Consider the following 22,752-nt stretch of genomic DNA (forward strand, 5'->3'; position numbering starts at 1 on the left):
ACAGGGAGACACTGAGGACAGGGAGACACTGAGGACAGGGAGACACTGAGGACAGGGAGACACTGAGGACAGGGAGACACTGAGGACAGGGAGACACTGAGGACAGGGAGACACTGAGGACAGGGAGACACTGAGGACAGGGAGACACTGAGGACAGGGAGACACTGAGGACAGGGAGACACTGAGGACAGGGAGACACTGAGGACAGGGAGACACTGAGGACAGGGAGACACTGAGGACAGGGAGACACTGAGGACAGGGAGACACTGAGGACAGGGAGACACTGAGGACAGGGAGACACTGAGGACAGGGAGACACTGAGGACAGGGAGACACTGAGGACAGGGAGACACTGAGGACATAATAGGCTTTACACAAGACAAAAAGAAAGTGTGATGGTTTGGGGTGATTGCTTCTCACGCAACAACAGCAACATACATTTGCTGCTACAGGGACTTGCCCACCACCCTACACACACATTGCCGAGAGTCTAGCATGTCCTGTGCTGAACACCAATGGTTAAAATTTCCTCCCTATGGCATCCATCTCATTTAGAAAGTGAGGGTATTCGGAAAACAAATCTGAAATTGTCTAGACAGCTATGCTGCTCAGACTGCATTAAAAAAAAACCCGTCCGCAGAAGGAAACACCTCACAGTGGAGAGGTCTGCACTCATTGTGTAACTACTCCCAGACATAGCTGGAGTGAAAACATACCCATAACTAACGATCCTCAATAGGCTCGATCACGTTCCGAGAGAAAGTTAAAATTCAATCTACAAAGCACATTAAATTCATCAAAAAGACTAACTCTAATTTGCTCCCTTAAAAAAAAATGGCCCTCACTTTAAATGGGGATTCTGCTGGTCTCAGTCAAAAAGAGACAGAACTCCAGAGAAAAGCATCTCTGTTTGCCACTTATTTGTACTGTTATTCTACGAGTTACAGTGGGAGACTGGTAGAATTCCTGAGGAATTTTAGGGCCTACAGGATAAGCTATTTAAAATGGTTCTCAACGCTGTTTTTTGAAAAATCAAATTCAATCAAATCAAGTCCAATTCAGAGTCTCAAGTTGAGACATTCCCGATCCAAGCTGACAAGACAGGGCTCTCACCCCCTGTCTTGGGCTTGATCGACATGATCCAAGCTGATTGGAGTAGGCATTGCACCTCCTCCAAGGCTTGATCTCATTTGCATCTTAGCCAAAAGGCCGAGGTGCTGCTTTTAAAAATTGCTTCAAATGAAGCTAAAATGTAACCTAATGACTTCAACCAAGTACATACAGCATGTCGATACTACCCTTGATCTTAGCCAAAAGGCCGAGAAGCGATGGTTCTCAACGCTGTTAAGATAAGCTGCAGTGTTAATGGGAGAGGATGTTCTCTCCAGGCTTTTTCCACATGTCTCCCCCATATAACCCAGCTCAGACTTGACATTAAGTATTGTCTTCTGCCTCTCCAATTTAACACCTGCCATTGTAGGCAGTTCTATGAGGTTGTTTCCTTAATTCAGATTTCAGTAGGTAATGGTTGGCAGCTAATAGCATAAAATCAGCTGAACTGAACCGCAACGGACTGACCGGAATCAACAATTTTTTTCATGTTTTAACGTGGAGCATTATCTAACCGTTTGGTACCGGGCAACATGGAATACCATACCAGTATGAATCAGCCTCTACAATCCAGGCACATGCAGTTGAACGGCAACATTCAAGAAGACTCTGTATTCCAACCATAAACAGGCAACAGTTTCTGTCACGGTAACTTGCCTACCCATTAGCTTTGGACAATCATTTCTTTCGCTGCAGCAATATTCTTTTAAACTCATTCTCTTCTTCCCGCCAAAATACCTTCTGTACGTTGTCTCCTTTTGGAAGTTCACTCAGCATCTGACGCTGCTAGTATCTGCGGTACACTGATTGGTACCTGGTATCCTAGTTCCTCCGCAGGCATTGGGACCACCGTTCCTTTCGGTGTATCATAGCCTACCTGTCCAGAAGGGGCACCCTCAGTTCTAGGTAACAATGTGCTTAAACTACCCGCCACGGAAGGGCCTGTGCCACCCACTGATTTAAAGGTGGAGGCTGCTGCAGATCCCAAGGTTCCAGTTGGGTGACCAGAAATTTCCATTATGATTGGAGTGGCATATTCAGGGCTTGAAACTGGTAAAGGTTCTGCATATGCATGGTAAATCTCTGACACAGGAGCGTCATAGTGACCGTCCCCATCTGGATCACTGTATCCTGTTTCAGCATCTTCCTCTGGTTTAAAACTGGACCCCTGTCGTAGTGTCCCTGCTACTCCTGCCACGAGGGGCTGGGCATATTCTGTAAATGTAAAGTCATATCATTAGTCCTCTGAATAATGGATTGGCATTATTTTACTTTTCTGCACTTTAGTCCCAAGTAATAAAAGTTACGATCTGTGGCTGTTATATTCGGGTCCTCTCCATGACACCTTTTCTGGCGATCTAGCTACCAAACACTGACAACAGACCAGTGCAGGGTGGAAGAAGAACCACGGTCATTTTAAATAAATCTCTGTTCACACGCCAGTTAAAACAAAGTTCTCTCTCCCCACACTTCTCCAGGTTGCTGTTATCTACCTCTCTTTGGAGCTGAGGGTGCAAGAGAGAAGCATGCTTCCTATCTCTGTCACCGGTGCCCTGTAACTAGCTGCTGAATCCAAGAGACAATGCCTGGAGTATCCTCACCTCAACTGTAGATCCAGACATGAATGCAGGGTGCAAGTTGAAGGACAAATACTCAGCAGCATCATGCTATAAAATGTGCATAGACTAAGGACTCATGGAACAAAGCAACAGTGTGACGTTAGTGTACCTTTAAGGAATGTTTTTTAAAAAAATCATGTTCTCTGCAGTTGTAAGCAGGACTTTTGGTTTCATTGTTGCTGGGAGGCCTGCTAGAAGTTATTTTATTGCTGCTTCAATGGTTCAAATGGGGTTTTATTTTTACTCTGGACCTCAGGTGCTTTCTGGGATTTGTTTTATGACCCTGCATTGTGAGAGGGAAGATTGATTGACAAGTCAAAGTCAAGTGGTTCCTCCCCAGAAAAATCAAAGAATTCATTTTCAGTTTTGGTTTTAGCGTCAGAAGCTGCCTGGTTGTCAAGTGCTTCTCTCTTTCTCTCCCTGGGATTGTAAATTCTGCTGGCTAGCTGGAAGCAAGGCTTCTTGCCTTCCTGGAGTGAAAATTCTGCTGCTGGTGGTTCGCTAGTTAGTAACTAGAATCTGTCCCACTCTCCCTGGTGTTTTGGGAAGCCGTTCTGACTTCAGGCTTGTGAGTGTGTGTGTGTGTGTGTGTGCATGTGCATCTCAAGAGAATTGCAGCATCCAACCAAAGGACTAAGTTCCAGCATCATGCAAGCATTCATATTTTCTGTGCTAAACCTGTGGCAAGGATTTAGTATAGGAAAGTTTAGAACATTTCATATATTTGTCAAGGGTTATACAATATCATGGTTGTTTTTGTTCTTGTTTGTAACTGGTAAAAATTATTGCTAATTTTCTTTCTATATATGTTAACTGTATTCTTAAATAAACTTTGTTTAATAAAAGCTCCCTGGTGGGTCAGTTGAATCATATCTGAAGTGAAACATCGCATGCTCACCCTAGCCAAAATCAAGTTGCAAAACTTATGATCCAGGCAGGCTTCATAAAACACTTTGGAGTTTCTGACCTGAATTATAACAATGGGCCTCAGAAGAGTTCTCTGAAAACCAGTTAGTTATCAGAGGGGGACAAAAGAAGGCTTACTGTGAGCTCATACACAAAGAATCAACACTTGAATAAGTAGAGTAGCAGGATCATTTGAGACCTCAGTTAGGAGTGGGTTTCCCTGTCCTTTAGAGAATCGCCCCAGACCCAGGTAAGGATCCAATGCTTAGGGCTATGAGCCATGGCCAATGGCAGATGAATCAAATTTTTCATGGCGGTGGAACTGATAGAAACTTGAGGGACAGCAGCTCCTTCAGGAACAGGACTTGCGTCACCTATAAGCACTTGAGGAAGGCATCATTTCCGATAACCAGAATATCAGCCTGATGGGCCAACACATTCTGGCCTTAGAGAGAGTTAATATTTACCAGATTTTTTTGTGGAAAGGAAAAAGCAGTTTGAAACTTTGCAGCCACGTATCTACACAACAATTCATTCTGCAGACATGACCATAGCAAGACACTATTGATCCTATTTTATAGTAAGCGGTTTCATGGGACTGCCTGTTTTAAATGATTGCTCAGTCTCTACATTTATTGCTGTCGAATACCTGCGGGTTCTGTCTGGATCATTGTGCTGGCATTCCGGGCTCTCAGACGGCTCATCTCGCTGCTGCTGTAGCGCACAGAAGTGTCATCTGGTTCAGCATTTTTCGCAGGTAGAAACTGTTTCATCCCCTTCCACCAGCCTGCACCATAATTTCCAGTTAGTTAAATAGTCACAAACACTACTGCTGGTCAGAAGAGCCACACAGGCTATCAATATTCTTCGAATATTATCAGCAATACTCCAATTCAAATGTTATACCCCCCCATGGCACTGTACATGCTTTCCCTTCAGGTATTCACCCACCTCCCTTTCGGAAGTTACGGCTGCACCACTATTCCAGGTGTCATGATACACGTTTGTCCTATCAGGTATGTCATAGGAATTGAAGTAAGAAATGCCAATGGGAAAGAAAAGCCAACCAAAGCCCATCTTTCATTTCAAACCGTTAGAGAGTCTGGATTACTCAAGACTTTCCATTTGTGATTCATTAGCTGGCAGTGAACCTGCTTCTGTGTGGCCTTGGATTTGTGTGTGTGTGTGTGTGTGTGTGTGTGTGTGTGTGTGTGTGTGTGTGTGTGTGTGTGTGTGTGTGTGTGTGTGTGTGGAGAATTATCAACATCGATCTATGCAATAATCAACTAATCCTATGGCCTCTCATTGAATGACAAAATCAAGGCCAGCTCCCTACATTAATTACACATTCACCCAATTTTGTTAGACAAGTTCAAATTTTTTAACTTCATAAAGTTATAAAATCTATTGCATTAGTTTGACATCAACTTTGACATTTCGTTACAGATAAAACTTTTAAACTGATTGATAATCTCTCCCTCATCTGTAATTCCCGTTGCAATTTTTCTTTTTTTAAAATCGCTATCGGGCCTGTCTTCCTCAGAGCTTTCTGTTCTCGTTGTCTCCAAACGTGCCATCCTAAAGGCCTTTCCTCCTCTCTCTATACTCATTGTTGAAATCAAGATTCATTATGTATTGCAAGAAGTCTCACAACACCAGGTTAAAGTCCAAAATGTTTAATTGGTATCACAAGGTTTTGGAGCGCTGCTCCTTCATCAGGTGGGTTCACAAACAGGGCATATACAGACACAGACTCAATTGCAAGGTAATGGTTGGAATGCGAGTCTTTACAGGTAATCAAGTCTTTACAGGTACAGACAATACGAGTGGAGAGGGGAATAATCACAGGTTAAAGAGATGTGAATTGTCTCAAGCCAGAACAGTTAGTAGGACTTTACAAGCCCAGGCCAATCCTACTAACTGTCCTGGCTTGAGACAATTCACACCTCTTTAACCTGTGATTATTCCTCTCTCTACTCACATCGTCTGTAAAGACTCCATCACCACCAACACACACTGTGTACCATCTACCACCTCTTTAACCTGTGCTTAACCCTCTCTCCACTCGCATTGTCTGCACCTGTAAAGACTTGATTACTTGTTAAGACTCGCATTCCAACCATTATCTTGCAATTGAGTCTGTGTCTATATATACTGTGTTTGTGAACCCAACTCTCCACTCACCTGATCAAGGAGCAGCACTCTGAAAGCTCGTGATACCAAATAAACCTGCTGGACTTTAATCTGGTGTTGTGAGACTTCTTACTGTGCCCATCCCAGTCCAACACCAGCATCTCCATATCATTATATATGTAGTCTTAGATTCTAGTTCATTGCTTCCTTGGACCTTTAGGCAATTGAACTGTATTGCACCAGAGAGGAAAATGCATATTACTCCCTGTAAACAGGTTTGTATATGTATAATGCAGCTGTTGGCTACAAAGAACAGTATTCAGAAAGAATTGCTCAATCCTCCTCATACTCAAAGAATATGTGAAATTATTAGGAGAAATGAAAAATAGTTTTATTACATGCATCCCTCACTCGTTCATTAATTTTTGAAACACAAGTTTGGTGCCATCTGGTTCTTGGTCATTATTTCCTGATCTACCGTAGCTTTTTGATGCCTGTATTGTGGCACTTGTCCCTGCACCTGGTTTCATATTTTCCTAAAAGAGTGCTGCTGACAAATTATGTGGATGAACTTTACAGGCTAGAGACATGAGATTATCCTTTCAAGGCCCGCCTTCCCCCCCTCCCCAACACAGAACTTCCCTTTGGTTCTTTGCACTCTCCCCCTTTCCTGCTGCTGTCCTTGCTTATAACCCGATGCATCTATAACCTTTTCCAGTTCTGATGAAAGGTTGCCGACCTGAAGCATTAATGTTTCACTGCACAGACGCTGCCAAGTCTGCTGAGTATTTATTTTCATATCAGATTTTGCTTTTGAAAACGTTACATTCAATCACAAAACGCAGCCGTTTTGTAACCATGTCAGCTTGACTCAGTTTGGGACCAAAACAGAAAATACTGGAAAATCTCAGCGGGTCTGACAGCATGTGTGGAGAGGGAATAGAGTCAATGTTTCGAGCGTGGATGACCCTTCGCCAGACTTGAAACGTTGCCTCTGTTCTCTTCCCACAGATGCTGTCAAACCGACTGAGATTTTCCAACTCTTTCTGCTTTTATTTCAGATTCCAGCATCCGCAGTATGTTGCCTTTATTTGACTCAGTTCGAGCACCATCAAGCACATGAGTTTAGATTCAAGACTCACTGCTGACTTCAACAGCTATCTCGGGCCACTGCAGAATTATCAGGCTTTTGGATGAGATGCTAAACCACCCTCTCTATCTGCCTACTTAGCTGGAGCATCACTCACCTGCTCGATCCCAATACGGTAAGTTGTAAGGCCCTGCTACAGGCTTCTTTCTGCAATGGAAATAATTTCAGTTATCAGCTGAATGGCTGTGACTTAATACTTCACAGACAATGCACTTAGAATCATAGAATCTCTACAGTGAAGGAGGAGGCCATTCAGCCCGCTGAGTCTGGGCTGATGGGCTGAATGCCCATCAACAATCCCATCGTGGCCCCATCCCTGTTACCCCACACATTTACCCTGGTAGTCCCCCTAATTTAGCATGGCCAATCAACCTAGACCTCAACCTAATCTTTGGACTGAGAGAGGAAACCGGAGTACCCGGAGGAAAGCCTCGCCGACATGGGGAGCATGTACAAACTCCGCACAGAAGTGACGCAAGGCCGGAATTGAACCTGGGTCCTTGACGCTGTGAGACAGCAGTGCTAACCACTATGCCGCCCCAGTGCTGCATCAGAGGGGAAAATGCATGCACGTTATCCCTAGTATTTTTAACATCTAGAATAAAGACCTTTAGTAATAAAAGGCACAGTGGTTCGCACTGCTGCCTCACAGCGCCAGGGATCCGGGTTCAATTCCCGGCTTGGGTCACTGTCTGTGCAGAGTTTGCACGTTCTCCCCGTGTCTGCATGGGTTTCCTCTGGGTGCTCTGGTTTCCTCCCACAGTCTGAAAGACACGCTGGTTAGGTGCATTGACCCAAACAGGCACTGGAATGTGGCAACTAGGGGAATTTCACAGTAATTTCAATGCAGTGTTAATGTAAGCCTTACTTGTGACTAATTAATAAACGTTTTACTTTACTTTAAGGATCTAGATAGAGAAAGAATTGTGACTGCCCGACCATTCATCATAACTCAAAAGTGATAATGAATGAAAAACATCCAGAGTTTTGTTTTTCTCAGGTTCGCAAAGTCAGCTTTAACCTTTTATACGCAGAAGCCTGATTTATTAGAAGAAATCCATCTTAACATTAAATTATTGGGAATAATATTTCAAAAGTTTAAATAAGGTTATTCATTACTTTTTTTAAAGGAACATAATCTTTATTTATGCAATCCCTGCTCCTCGGCTGACCATTTGCTCACCTGTTTCTCCAATGCCAGCCACATACAAGGATCAGTATAAGGGTAGTAAGCACCATGACTAACACAGGCACCAGGACAGCCGCCAACGCCACATCTGAAACCCATTGAAAACAGCTGCAGTTCAGCTAAAGCCAAGTACAGACTAGCTTTGAAAAAAAGGATCCATTAGGCCAGTAATCTCACATTTCTATGTTTAAATCTGAAATGTGAAACTAAACAGTTTGTGTTTGCAAACACTTCTAAAGTTTCTGGCGAACAACAACATTTACAGTCGCAAATTTTCACAGCACACTTACGGTAGAACCTTCAATAATATCAGTTGTATTTGTACCAATACACAATTATACACAAACTCTGAGGTGTCTGATGACATTCTGTACTCATAGGCATGTGTGAACTTTTAGAAACAAAACCAGAAACACTAATTTTACATGTGCAAATCTTCCAGAAAGTTCTTCCTGGTAACCTCAATCATCCTGAACTTCTCTTTCAAGCTGAACTACCCATTCCAAATGAGTCGGGTGCACTTGTAAGTAACTTTTTAAAAAGAGGAAAGCTGTAGATATTATGGCATAGTGACAGAATACAACTGGGAGAAACTGTAAAGATGATTTAAGCTTCCCAAACTTTATCCAGGTGATTAACTAGGGGCACAGAATGCTCTGTAAATATTTGGCCTGTTGTACCTTTGGATAAAACATAGACCGAAACAAAGTCCAACCAATGCACTCTAAAGATGTGCGGATTAGGTTGATTGGCCATGCTAAATTGCCCCTTAGCGTCAGGGGGATTAGCAGGGTAAATAAATGGGGATAGGGCCTGGGTGTGATTGTTATTGGTGCGGGTTTGATGGGCTGAATGGCCTCCTTCTGCAATATAGGGATTCTATTCTTCTATTCTATTAGCAAGCAACTCTACATCTGAATTAACCAAATCGTTAACTCAGATCTCTAAGAAAATAGGTATGCTTTTTAATTGATTGAATTACCTTGGTTACCATTCTGCTATGTCACAGTTGACCTTTGCACTAAAAGGTATTTAAATGCTTAACTCAACAAAGCAGTGGGTTAATAGTAACTAACTGAATTCTACTCAGGATTGCCTGTTCAGAAGGATTAATAATGGTACATGGGAGTAACTGTGAGTTAATTCCCCGCCTCCACCCACCCAGTAGTTCAAGAGTAAAGCACCATAAGTTAAGGCCCTGAGGTAACAACTTAATTCAGACAGGGAAGGACTCAATTCAAACCAATCCTTGTGTGGTGGCGAGTAAACTGTTCTCAGCTGGGTGGGCTGACAAAAATACAATAGAAATGGTCAGGGGTTAGACATCTGTGATGGTCTTCATGGAAAGAATAGCACACCGATGGTAACTGTTAGTGCTCGTATATAAAGACCTACCACCTGGTACGGCCCTATTCCATGTGGAATCACACCCAGCTAAGGACTGCCATCTTCAGGCCAGGAGGCTTAAAGGATGGAAAGAAAAATTAAGGGAACGTATGTCCAGGTTCAATGTATTGTGACGACCGAATATGTTAAATATCATATAGATTTCCAGGAATTAACAGTGGTTTTCGGGGAATGAATTTGTAATTCTCTTCTGTTCCATCGAACCAGAAAACATGTGGTTTTATTTACCAGAATGCAAAGGGACTGATGTGTCTTGTATTCAGCACACTGATTTGATTAAGTAAGACTAATGCTGATTTTAATTGAGTTTTTTTTTTAACCCAGCGTTTTGGAGATATCATTCCACAATATCACCCATTTTTCTGTGAAAATTGAAAACCAGTAGCTTTGCTTCAATTGTATTGGATTGCACTGTTCCACAATGCACAGATCGCAAAGCTTTGTTTGCTAATTCTATCAACTGACTTAATTAAGGATAAGCTTTGCGCATTACCTTACATATTAGTGATTCTCACACCACTCATTCAGCAATTAAACTGAGAACTTACATCAGGGATTTTAAAGAGTCAGAACAGTTGCAGGCATGACTATTTCATCACAAGTCTGATAATACTGTTACCTAATTTTAAAAGTTAAATGGGATTCCATTTTAAAGAATTTTTTTTCCCACTTTTCTATTAATATTTCCAGCTGGTTGCAGAGGCCCAAACCCTGAAACAGGATTGAATAATATTAGTGTCTGCAGAGCTGCCAATATTTCAGTTAGTAAAGGGCCTCACTGATGGCTTGGCATACCTTTGGTCACCTTAGGAGTCAGTGAATTGTTCTTGACTTCTGGCGTAAAGGTCATTTCATCAAACTTTGGAGGGATTTCTGTGCTGAGCACAGGAGGCAGAGACTGGGATGGAGCCCGAGCTGCAAAAACAAATAACAGGAATATGATGTAATACGAGAATTAGCCAGGAAAACATTTCAAGTGTTGTGATAGCTTCTCTTTAATGGACCAGCCTCCTCTTCTGTGAACTGGAATCGGTCCCAAGGCTATAACTTTGTTCCTTCGCCCCCACAGAAATGAGCAAACTCAGGACTAGTTCACGAAGATTGGAAGCAATATGCATACTCCTAGACTCAACCATACATGCAGCTGTGAGCACGCTTCCTGCAGCGCTGCTTGCAAACGTCTGTGTGCAACAATTATCTGGGAGGAGTTGGGAGTAAAGAATCCGAATGTAGAAGAACTCTGTGCACCCACAGTTACTATATGGTGCTTGCCAAGGTCAAATCACCGGCAAGAGAAAACAGAGTCAAGTTCCAACCCCTGGGTTATCTTTGTTTTTGAATGATAGAAAGTGCAATTTGACAGGGTTTGGATGCAACAGCCAGTGCCACATGAAGGAGTATAGAGAAAAGTATTTCTAGTTGCATTTTATAGACCTCATCAATATACTGACAACCAGAGGAGCTGTGGAAAATGTGTCAAACGTATTATAGGTCTTACTGTGTAGAAAATTCATCTGGGAACAAATCATCAGCACTTGTTTCAGACGTGATCACTGTCACTGAGGCCCAGATAATCAGCAAGAGGACAAGGGTGAAAGTATCTGGGACAGTTTTGCTTAACTCGTTCATGGGATATGGGCAACACTGCTTAGACCAGCATTTGTTGCCCATCCCCACTTGCTCTTGAAGGTGGTGGCGAGCCACTTCTTGAACCGCTGCAGTCCATGTGGTGTGGGTACACTCACAGGGCTGTAAGGGAGAGAATTCCAAGGTTTTGACCCATTGACAGTGAAGGAGCGCCCATATGTTTCCAAGTCAGGGTGGTGTGTGGCTTGGAGGGGAACTTGCAGGTGGGCAGTGTTTCCACTGCATCTGCTGCCCTTGTTCTTCGAGGTGGTGAATTTAGAGGGTGCTGTCGAAGGTGCCTTGGTGAGTTGCTGGTGCTGGAATGTGCCTTCTTGCAATCACTCCTGCTGACTTCACCAAAGCTTATAAGGGTTGTGTGAAGCTCCACACAGCTCAATATTAATGATCTGTGCCACAGGAGGGATACCTGGGAGTGTCTGTGTGATGGGTGCATACCACAGTCATGCATGGTGCTCAATGCTTTTTTTGAAAAAACATGTTGGTTCTCTTCAGGGAGCCAGGTTTCAATCCCAGACAGGACCACTCAAGTAGCCCCATGGGTGCCTTACCAAGAGTACATCTACGGACCAGACGTGTGGTCCCAAACTTTGGTAGCTTCTGACCCTCCATCCTCTGATATTGATAGCAATGCTTGGAGTGGATGGAGGTTTTGCACCTAATAGCCTATTACAGAATGCACAACTTAAAAGCTGGACCTACTGCATTCAGGATCTGGTCCAGTTTCCACATTCTCCTGCCAATGTTAGAGCAGAAGTGCATTAGGGAAGCTGGTTGCTGAGCGTTCTCATGGCACATAACAACTACATTGCAAAGCATTTTTCCAACATTATCTACAAATGGCTTTTCTCTTTCCATTAAAAATTCAGCATTTGTGTAGTTACATTTCAGCAAGGATAGAGAGTGGCTATAATAAATTTATATAGAATCATAGAATCCCTACAGTGGAGAAAGAGGCCATCCGGCCCATCGAGTCTACACCAGCCCTCCGAAAGATTGTCCCACCCAGGCCCTTAATCTGAACAAGCTTTTTTTAAGTATATTCTTTCATGGGATAAGAGCACCACTGGTAAGGGTAGCACTTGTTGCTTATCCCTAACTGCCCTTGGAAAGGGGGCACACCACTACATTCTTGAACGACTGCAGCTCCACTGTAATTTGTCACTGAGTATGTTATGGGAATCTTACCCAATGAAGGTTGGAATGGCTGGCAACCCAACAGCTCTACTTTCAGTGCTGCCTTCTGATGCCACTGCACTGGATTAATCTGAATGTAACGGGCGAGAATGGGTGGGATGAAGTTGTTCCGAACTTCTTGGTAATTGTTAGAATTTCCTTGGAATATCTGAGGAAAAAAAAGTGTACCAGAATTTTTCTCTTTTCATGGCCATTCATTTTAATCATGGCTGTTCATCAGAATCAATATCCTGATCCCCCACTCTCCCCATATCCTTTGATCTGTTTGGTCCCAAAAGCTATATTTTCCCCGTGTCTGCGTGGGTTTCCTCTGGGCGCTCCAGTTTCCTCCCACAGTCCGAAAGACGTGCTGGTTAGGTGCATTGGCCATGCTAAATTCTCCCTCAGTGTACCTGAACAGGTGCCAGACTGTGGCGACTAGGGGATTTTCACAGTAACTTCATTGCAGTGTTAGTAAGCCTATTTGTGACACTGAGAAATAAACTTTAAACTTTCATTTCTTCTTGAAATCGTACAATGTTTTGGACCCAACTACTTTCTATGGCAGTGAATTCCACAGATTCACCACTCTCTGGGTAAAGAAATTTCTCCTCACCTCAGTCCTAAAAGGTTCACCCCTTATCCTCGAACTATGACCCATAGTTCTGGATTCTTCCACCATCAGGAACATTCTTTCTGAATCTACCCTGTTTAATCCTGTTAAATTTTATAATTTTCTATGAGATTCCTGATCACCACATCCAAATCTTATTTATAATCGCATATTTTTCATTTACTAATCAAAAATGCAACTCCAACGTTTGGATTTCAAATTAGCCATGGGGCTAGTTGTTAACGTATTGGACAATATTGATTTGTCAATCACAGGCTTCATGCCTTGTGACTTCTCCCCCATCCATTAATATCAATAGATGGGAACTGCCGTCAAAGCACTCATTATTTGCTGGTAAGTCATCTCCCAAATTCAAAACCCCATTGGTGACTTGGATTTTGGAAAGTCCCACCCACTGATTTCATATACGCAAAGTCACAGGAACATGCCAACAAACCCATTACCAGTGGAAAGTAGTGAGAGTTAATACTTGGAAACAACCTTATTGTTCCCGCACACTCACAAATATAACTTTAATGAGACTGCTTTTTGAGAACTTTAAATATAAAGTAAAGATTACAAAACACTTTAAACACTTAGAACACAAAGTCACATGTGATATGGCTTTCAAATTCTGATCATATTTTTATTATCGAGGCATCCTAATGTCTATTAGCTAGCAAATAAAATGTATAATCAACTATTGCAGAGATGTAGCTATCATAAAGACTCAGTGTAGTGGGATTATATAGAATTGAGGACTTTGCTTTACAAACAGCAACTCACTTTAGTGTACTAACCATGTCCAGGTCACTGTTGGCTTCTTTATATACCTTCCAATCCTGCCCATCATGTCGGGAGAGGATTCGGTATGCAGATACATAAAAAGAATATTCGCCCAGGGTAGAACCCGTGGTAATTATACCTGAAGACAGAAAAAATATAAGCAGACAGTAACCTAAGGATCTAACACACAGAAGTCAGTTTATGAGACGCAACTAGCCTTTGCCTAACTCCATTATTTGGTACTGGCTTGCAGCAAAGCCTGTTTGTAGCACCTTAAGCATTAATGCCTTAATGTCTTTATCTACTACTGGATACTGAATGGAGAATGATCGAAAACCTATTGCACTAAAGATTTTAAAATAGAGGATGGGGGCAGCATGATCTTAAACAATATTAACAATAAGGGGGAACAAGTGATAGATATTAGTTAAAGGCAAAATACTGCAGATGCTGGAATCTGAAAATGCTGGAGAAACTCAGCAGGGCTGACAGCATCTATGGAGAGAGAGAATATAGTCAACATTTTGAGTCCGGATGGCCCTTTGTCAGAGGTACCAGATATTAGTACCAGACTCATCCCTCTGTGTAAATATAAATGCATCAGTCCTGACAAAATGTTCTGTACAGATTTTAAACGTAAACTGATGACTTCTAAACTTTGTCAAAGGGGTCTCTATTACATAAGTCTGCAATGATAATATACATCATTCATCCAAAGTTGTCATGGGCTGCATGAGTTGTTCATTCATTGTACTACTCTGGCATGGATTAAATAAATAATTACACTCATATTTGCATTGTTAAAATTGTCCTTTTATTAGTCTTTGCGAATGGTTTATATTTTATGTCAGTTTGAACAAGCCAAACGGAGGAAATTTTCCCAAGTTTGTTCCCAGGTCAATTGTATTTTCTGAGTGCAACAAATTTTAGGGAATTGAGGTGATTGGAGAGCGTGCCTGTAAAGGAACCACCAAATTATCCTCCATTTGGATGTACATCCAGGGCAGTGTTGTCTATAAGTTTAAGAATTTGATGAGATAAACACATAGAAGAAAATAGTGGAGCACATTATTTTGCGGTAGTTTATTTTGTGTGTATTGGCACTGGCATTCGAGAAAACAAAGAAAATGCGATGGAATACTGTCCACTTGCCTGGATGAGTGCAGCTCTTGCAACACTCAAGGAGCTCAACACCATCCAAGACAAAGCAGCCTGCTTGATTGGCACCTCATCAACCACCTTAAACATTCACTTCCTCCATCAGTGTCACACAGTGACAGCATAGAATCTACAAGATGCACTGCAGCATTTCAACAAGGCAACTTCGACAGCACTTTCCAAATCCACGGAAAATTTAAAAAAATTCATTTATGGGATGTGGCCACTTTGGCTAGGCCAGCATTTATTGCCCATCCCTAGTGGCCCTTAAGTAGACTGTGGTGAGCTGCCTTCATGAACCGCTGCAGTCCAAGTGGTGTAGGCTCATCCACAGTGCTGTTAGGGAGGGAATTTCAGGATTTTGACCCAGCAACAGTGAAGGAACAGCGATATATTTCCAAGTCAGGATGGTGAGTGATTTGGTGGGGAGGCTCCAGATGGTGGTGTTCCCAGATATCTGCTGCCCTTGTCCTTCTAGGTGGTAGTGGTAATGGGTTTGGAAGGCAGACAGAATAAAGGAGCTGAATATTATTTAAATAGTGAAAGACTGCAGAAAGGTGTAGCACAGGGGGACTTGGGGAGTCATCATGCATAAATCACAAAAAGCGAGCATGCACATTCAGCAGGTAATAGGGAAGGCAAATGGAATGCTGGCCTTTATTTCAAAGGGAATAGAGTATAAAAATAGGGAAGTCTTGCTAAAACTATATAAGGCACCAGTTAGACTACACCTGGAATATTGTGAATAGTTTTGGTCCCCTTATCTACTACACTGGTGTTGGAGGCAGTCCAGAGAAAGTTCACTAGATTTATCCTGGGTATGGAGGGATTTCTTGATAGGTGAGGTTGAGTACTTTGGGGCTATTCTCACTGGAGTTTAGAAGAATGAGAGGTGACCTTATTGAGACATATAGGATTCTCAGGAGGCTTGACAGGACAGATGCTGAGAGGTTGTTTCGCCTTGTGGGAGAATCTAGAACCAGAGGGCATCATCTCAGAATAAGGGATCATCCATTTAAGACAGAGATAAGGAGAAGTTTCTTCTCTCAATTAGAGGGCTGAAGAGGCTGGATCATTAAACATTTCCAAGGTTGAGATAGATTTTTAATCAGCAAGGAAATTAAGGGTTATGTGGATAAGGCAGGAAAGTGGAGTTGAGAATTATCACATCAGATCAGTCATGATTTAACTGAATGGCGGAGCAGACTTGATGGCCCAAATGTCTTACTTCTGCTGCTATGTCTTATGGTCTTAGCATAAAACTTCGTATAGATCTGCACATAAAATCAATCTTTGCCAACGACACGAGTTGTTACCTGTTATTTTCTTCTCTTTCTTCAAGTCTATTTGAAGCCACTGGGGTTCATCAGTATGAAAAGCAGCCCAGGGTGAACCAGGCTTTTTCAGACGCGCCTTTTCTGGTCCCCAGACATGAAACTGTCCGGAAGGGTCGTGCCACTGGAGAACTGAAGACGCATTGATCTGGCTGTCTCCGATGACCCCAGACTCCATTCCCAGTGTTCCATAGCAACCTATAAAACACATAGCAAACATCTAAAATCATCAGACTGCAACCTGCCATGTACACACAAGGACTAAAGGACTAACTAAAATCAAACAATTGTTTAAAAAAAGCATGAAAGACCACTAGTTTTTATTCATCTCATATGACGACTTTTAGTCCCAGCATTATTTACTTTTAATTTGTTGATGCAAAATTGGCACTGGCAAGGCCAGAATATATTACTCATTCCTAATTGCAAGAATCACTGCAGTCCATCTAGTGCAAGTACTTCCATTGGACTATTGGAAAGGGTGGTGGAATTCCAGGATTTTTGATTCAGTGACAGAGAAGGAATGGTGACATGCTGCATGGTTAGGAGGGGAAATTTGAGGTGGTGCTGTTTCCATGTGTCTGCTGCTCTTGTCCTTCTGGGTGGTAGAGCCGCAGATTGGGAAGTGCTGTTGAAGGAGCCTTGTTGTCCGTCTCAACTCCACTTTCTTGCCCACACCACCATATCTCTTGATCCCCTGAGGCCAAACAAATCTGTCCATTTCAGCCTCAAGGATGTGATTGCACTGGAGAGGGTGCAGAGATTTACCAGGATGCTGCCTGGGCTGGAGAGGCTGAACTATGAAGAAAGATTGAACAGGCTGGGGCTATTTTCATTGAGACAGCGAAGGTTGAGAGGTGACTTTTTGGAGGTGTATAAAATTATGAGGGGCATAGATGGGGTGTATAAGAAGACACTTTTTTCATTAGTAGAGGAGTCAATAATCAGGGGGCATAGATTTAAGGTAAAAGGTAGAAGGCTAAGAGGGGAGTTGAGGAGAAACGTTTTCACCCAGTGGATGGTAGGAGTCTGGAATTAACAGTTGAATGGGAGGTTGAGTCAGAAATCCTTGTAACTCTAGTATTTAGATATTCACTTGCAATATAGTAACCTCCAGGGATATGGGCCAAGTGCTGTAAAATGGGACTAATGTCGTCAGATCTTTATTGATTGGCATGGACGCAATAGGCCGAATGGCCTTCTTCTGTGCTACAAATGTCTATGAATCTATGAATTAAGTACATCCAACGATGGGACATCCAGAACCATCTGGAGGGGACAATCCCAAAATGTGCACCCCTTTGAATGAAGGAATTTCTTCTCAATTCAGTCTTAAACATGCCCCCATGTTTCAGATTCCCCAGCCAGGGGAAGCAACCTCTTGTGTCCATCTTGTCAAAAGCCCTTTCAGAATGTTGCAAGCGCCATTTGATCAGGCGCCAACCCATAAAGATATGGAAGCTTTCCAGGTAGGACCCATGTTCTGAATCTGCTGAACGAGCAGCTACAACTGTAATTGGCCTTTGTGTTTCCAGTGTTGCAGAGCAGAAAAGAAAACCTCGTCAGGTTCCAACTACATTGTTGGAAGATATAGGTACATGACGGCAAAAATCAGGCTGGGCAACGGTGCCATGTTGTTTCCTGCTACACTGAAGGTTTATGGATGTAAAATGGCCATTTAGATGAGGCACTCAAGAGAGTTGTCAGAACCTTTGGAACTGTATCCAGCATGAGTTATGGGTTTCTGAAGTGACAGAAGAAAAATGGGAAAATTACATCTGTAAATACAGGCGTATATATGCCAGAATGAAGTGGTAGAGTGGAAAATTGATTAGGCTTTTTTTGCAGACACGAGTGATTGTTTTAAATGCTGCATTTAGAAACTGAGAAGCTCAATATTTAAGGCAACATGCAGAAGCATAAAATCACAGTTGGCTTCTTTGACCAGATACTCACCATTGGTCTTGAATGTAAACAGACTGGCTGATAATGGGCCACTGTAAAATTAAAGAAGCTAGTATGATTAAATTATACATTACTGTGTAATAAAATATCTCAGAATTAATCGTTTAACTATCCTGACATGAGCTACTAAATATTGTATTTAAAATATTCCCATTCCTTTCGAATAGGTTATTTCAAAAAGTATACAAATAAAGGAAATGACACCTCATTGGTCTGGCAGGTCCACAGAGGTTACAGTGTGATCAACAAGCACAAGATACATTGAGTCCTTTCCAACCAGTAATTGTTAGCCAGAGCAATGAGAGAAACCAAGGTGCTCTGGTTATAACTGGATAGGTAAGAAAGTGTAAAATGTGCTGGACAATGGAGGAGAGGTATTGGAAGAGGATAACTTGGGTAGCATTGCCAACAGCAGCGGAAACATTTGGCAGACTAAATATACCACAGTTATGGGTCATGAAAGTTACTGGGTTAGGTTTTGTGAGTAAGGTGAGAATAGGGCAGAGGCAGTGAGGATAGCCACTTCGGTGGGGGCCCACATGTTGTGCAGTTTTAACCCAAATCTTTTTGTACATTTGGTGGGCTAGTTGGAAGCATGCCTGCTATTCTTGGCCCACAAGCAGTGCTGCAAAGCCACTTCATCATGAGGCAGTCCTCACTCCTCACCAGCCGTTAGCTGCTGGGTTTCCCCAAGGCCTGGGAAAGCCAATTGGCCAGTGTTAAGCCTGGAAGGTAGGTCAAATGAGGCATGCAGCCTCTTCAAGATATTTAAATGACCAAAAATCACCTCATGAGAATGGGCTGGTTGCCAGCTCCTGTTAAAACCGGGGGTCAGATTTTACATTTCCAAATTTTTCTCACCTGAGCGAAATCCATTTATGCCGGGTGGGTGGGGTTGAAGCTCACGCCCCAGTGTGATATTTGGTTAGGACCACTTTGTTGCAGTGGCAAGCATGGAAGCCTGATTGAAGGAATTCAAATAGGACTTTGAAGGAGGTGTGGAGATGGATTTGAGAGGCAACAATACAATCATGGATATATCAGGAAATGGATGTTGGAGAGAAGGAGTCTGTAAGAAGTGAGGGATTAAGGACAAGTCTTTTGAGAGGGGAGATTAGGATGGTGATTTGAAAGACAGTGGGCTGTCCCTTAACAAATTGAATAATTTATAATATCAGCTAACTTGGGTGCAAAACAATTGAATTATCACTTTTACTGGAATATAAAAACCATCACTCCTTTCAGATTTGATGAATGATCATATCCAAATCCTTAACCACTCTCCTTCAGATGCTGATCAACCTGCTGTGTGTTTCTATCATTTCCCATTCTTATTCAGCTGACCAACATTCAGTTATCTCAGCTTTCTACGCTCTCAGTTTCAGCTATGCAGCGGCAATGAAGTATCAGGCAGAGGATTAATTTTTCTCACAAAAGATATTAGAAAGAGTGAGAAAACCGGACGCAAAGCCTTCACTGAGCTGACTTTGTGCAACTTTAGTGCACAGTGATATTATGGATTGCTCTGCAAAAAATAGCATGTGTCAGCAAGGATCAAGATGGTCCTTTTTGGATTTTTGACTAACACGATATCTTTACTAACATAAATGCAATATTTGCATTCCTCTGAACATTACATAATTATGACTCTCCCAACCTCATTGTTATAAGCAAATGATCACAGCAATTTTTTTTTCTCAATGATTGAACTTACAGTTTTGAGGAGACATTATTTGCAAGAGTGCTTTCATAGTATGGAATGCCTTTACTCATGACAACATTGATCCGGCCACCCAGGAAATTTGACACGACACCAGCATGAACACCAGCCATACACAGCAGAGAGGACTGGAAAAGAGATGACAGGCAACATTCGCCATGAACAGTAACTCATTACAGATCCATACAACAGCTTAGGGGCCTAAAACATGTCTGTTTTCACTTTGTGTTGAAGGCATTATTTGTTTTACTTAGTTGATCCAGACAAATTGTTCACTATGGTTAAAGCCAAGAGTTCAAACACAAGGGATAGATCGGTTAAAAGATTGGGGATTCAAGTTTAAGAAAGCTTTGTTTTACTCAAAAGGTAACAGATTTATGAAATGTGCTACTCGGGAAGACCTTTGAGAATGTGATGGAATCGTGGAATCAAAGTGTGATTGAGGGACATGTGACTGAAGTGCAGTGGAGTCTGGAACCTGGAATTGTCACAAGGATTATTCCAATTTCCTGATGTAATTTTAGTGTGATCTTAGAGAGCTAATGTAAGTGGCAAAAGATAGTCATTTACACTGTTTCACCAGGGTTTCTGTCAATTCCATTAATATCATGGCAGGAAATTGGGAGAAATTTACAGGCATCATAGGTTCAATGACCTTACCTCCTGCTCTTCAAAATTCTTAAGTGCTTATACACAGCGAGTGGTTCAGGTCTAGAATGTGCTGCCTGGAAATGTGGTGGAGGCAGGTTCAATCGAGGCATTCAAAAGGGCATTAGATATTTACTTGATTAGAAACAATATGCAGGGTTACAGGGAAACGGCACGAAGCCAAGATGCTCATTTGGAGAGCTGGAGACATGATGGGCCAAATGGCCTCCTTCTGCCATAACAATTCTGTGATATAGTTATGTCATTGCTTTGGTGTTGAGCTGACACAAAACAGCTTTTAAACATTTGATCATTTTTCAAGACAACTGTATTTTTCTTTACATTGACATATAACTTTTGAATATATAGTTGCAGGAGGAATGCATTAATAATACATCCATGTTTCTTGGTATAACTGTCTTCACATCAGGAACAAAGTGGGTGGGGAGGGGTTCAGGCAACTTGTTTCGGCCTGGAGGTTTTGGAAGCTGGTCAGACTTCCCTGCCTCATGTTTAGCACTGGAATTCATTCAAAATAAACTTCCACACCTTAATGGGATGTCACTGACAGAGAAATGGATAAAAAAATTAACCGATTACATACGGCCCACAAGCAGATTAGTTGACTGCCTCCAGCCAAAGACTTGAGTTTCTTGGCTCACTCTAGTTTAACTGCCACTGTTGAGGCAGCTTTAACCTGTTCTCTGACTGAGCAACTGAGTGTCTCAAACAATTGAGCATAATAACTGCACTTGCTTTGGATAGTAGGAGGTGGCAGCAGAGATTCATGTTTATGCAAAACTCCAGCATGGTTTATGAGATATACAACAACTGGAATGATACAATGCACACGGTTGTCATGGATCAGCTCTGAATTATGAAAATAAGCTATTGAAGATTAAGGGAATCACAGTAAAATAAAGTTTATTTAAAAGGAGTCAATGAAACTATTCAGCATTATGTACTGGAACCTATTTCTGTTACCAATTTCTCAGGGGACTCAGTAAATTTCTGGTTACATTAATGGCTGATGAAACTGTGTCACGACAAAAGAGCGGCACGGTGGCACCAAGAAAAATATTTCTAATGGTGGAAATAGGTAGTGAAGAAAAATCAGGGAACATCAACAGGTCAGGTATCTGTAGAAAGGATTAAAGTTGATGGGGGCCGCAGTTAGCACTGTTGCCTCACAGCGGCAAGGACTCGGGTTCGATTCCCAGCTTGGGTCACTGACTGTGTGGAGTTTGCACATTCTCCCCATGTCTGCGTGGGTTTCCTCCGGGTGCTCCGGTTTCCTCCCACAATCCGAAAGGCACACTGGTTAGGTACACTGGCCACACTAAATTCTCCCTCAGTGTACCCGAACAGGCAGCAGTGTGTGGCAACTCGGGGGTTTTCACAGTAACTTAATTGCAGTGTTAATGTAAACCTATTTGTGACATTAATAAATAAACTTTAAAGACTTTAAAAACTTTCAACAGCAAAACCTTGAAACAAAAAAAATGCTGAAAACACTCAGCAAGCCAGGCAACATTTGTGGAGCGACCAGGAGTGAACACCTCGGGTATAAACCCTTCTTCACAACTAGAAAGCATTACAGGTGAATAGCATTAAAAAATCAACTTTATTCCTTTCCACAGATGATGCCTGATCTGTTGATGTTCCCTGATTTTTCTTCACTTCCTATTTTCACCATTGGAAATATTTTTCTTTTTACTTACACTGAAACCTTCAATGTCTCTGTCAAACTATCTGTGGCCCCCACAGCTGGCTTTGAAACTGCTGAAATGACTGTTCCTACCGACTAGGCTTTTATATGTTACTCAGCCTGAAGCTGAAGAAACTTATTGTACGGTCATTGGTGTGGAGTGCTGCATTCTACGGGGGCAGAAGTTGGAGTTGGAGAGGTGGATAAGAACTTTTGAAGTGTGGGCAAGGCGGAGGATACTCAGAATCAGCTAAATGGACAGATCAAGGGTAGAAGTTCAGGAATCAAAAGGACTGCTGAGTACAGTTAGAGAGAGAAAGATAACGGGTCATCACTTACTCCCAGCATCGGAAAGTGATGGCCCACTGGAATTACAAGGGTTTAAAGTGCACTTACCTGCATTGGGAAACTTCATTGAAATCTCTGCTGACTGGAGCTGCTTGGGGCCTGCAGCAGAAGAGTTCCCAAAGGTCCCAGTGCAGTACAG

General features: G+C 42.3%; 1 protein-coding gene and 1 non-coding gene across 2 annotated transcripts in view; both read right to left on the minus strand.

Annotated features, from left to right (window-relative positions):
• Positions 1-298: 298 nt before the first annotated feature.
• The window catches only part of dcbld2 (discoidin, CUB and LCCL domain containing 2), a 100,255-nt gene continuing 77,801 nt past the window's right edge, over positions 299-22,752 (minus strand). The window contains exons 6-15 of the mRNA XM_078232888.1: positions 19,904-20,037; positions 18,181-18,221; positions 16,207-16,422; positions 13,747-13,871; positions 12,346-12,502; positions 10,309-10,428; positions 8,101-8,194; positions 7,015-7,064; positions 4,284-4,421; positions 299-2,324 (exon numbers count right to left, since the gene is read on the minus strand). Coding sequence (XP_078089014.1) covers positions 1,876-2,324; positions 4,284-4,421; positions 7,015-7,064; positions 8,101-8,194; positions 10,309-10,428; positions 12,346-12,502; positions 13,747-13,871; positions 16,207-16,422; positions 18,181-18,221; positions 19,904-20,037 — 1,524 coding nt within the window. The 3' untranslated portion in view covers positions 299-1,875. The remainder of the gene's footprint in view (positions 2,325-4,283; positions 4,422-7,014; positions 7,065-8,100; positions 8,195-10,308; positions 10,429-12,345; positions 12,503-13,746; positions 13,872-16,206; positions 16,423-18,180; positions 18,222-19,903; positions 20,038-22,752) is intronic.
• LOC144506709 (U2 spliceosomal RNA) lies at positions 1,134-1,329 on the minus strand. Its single transcript, XR_013499948.1, has one exon. It is a non-coding gene; the product is annotated as a U2 spliceosomal RNA (small nuclear RNA).

This window comes from Mustelus asterias, chromosome 17 (assembly GCF_964213995.1).
Source record: "Mustelus asterias chromosome 17, sMusAst1.hap1.1, whole genome shotgun sequence".
NCBI classification, from domain to species: Eukaryota; Metazoa; Chordata; class Chondrichthyes; order Carcharhiniformes; family Triakidae; genus Mustelus; species Mustelus asterias.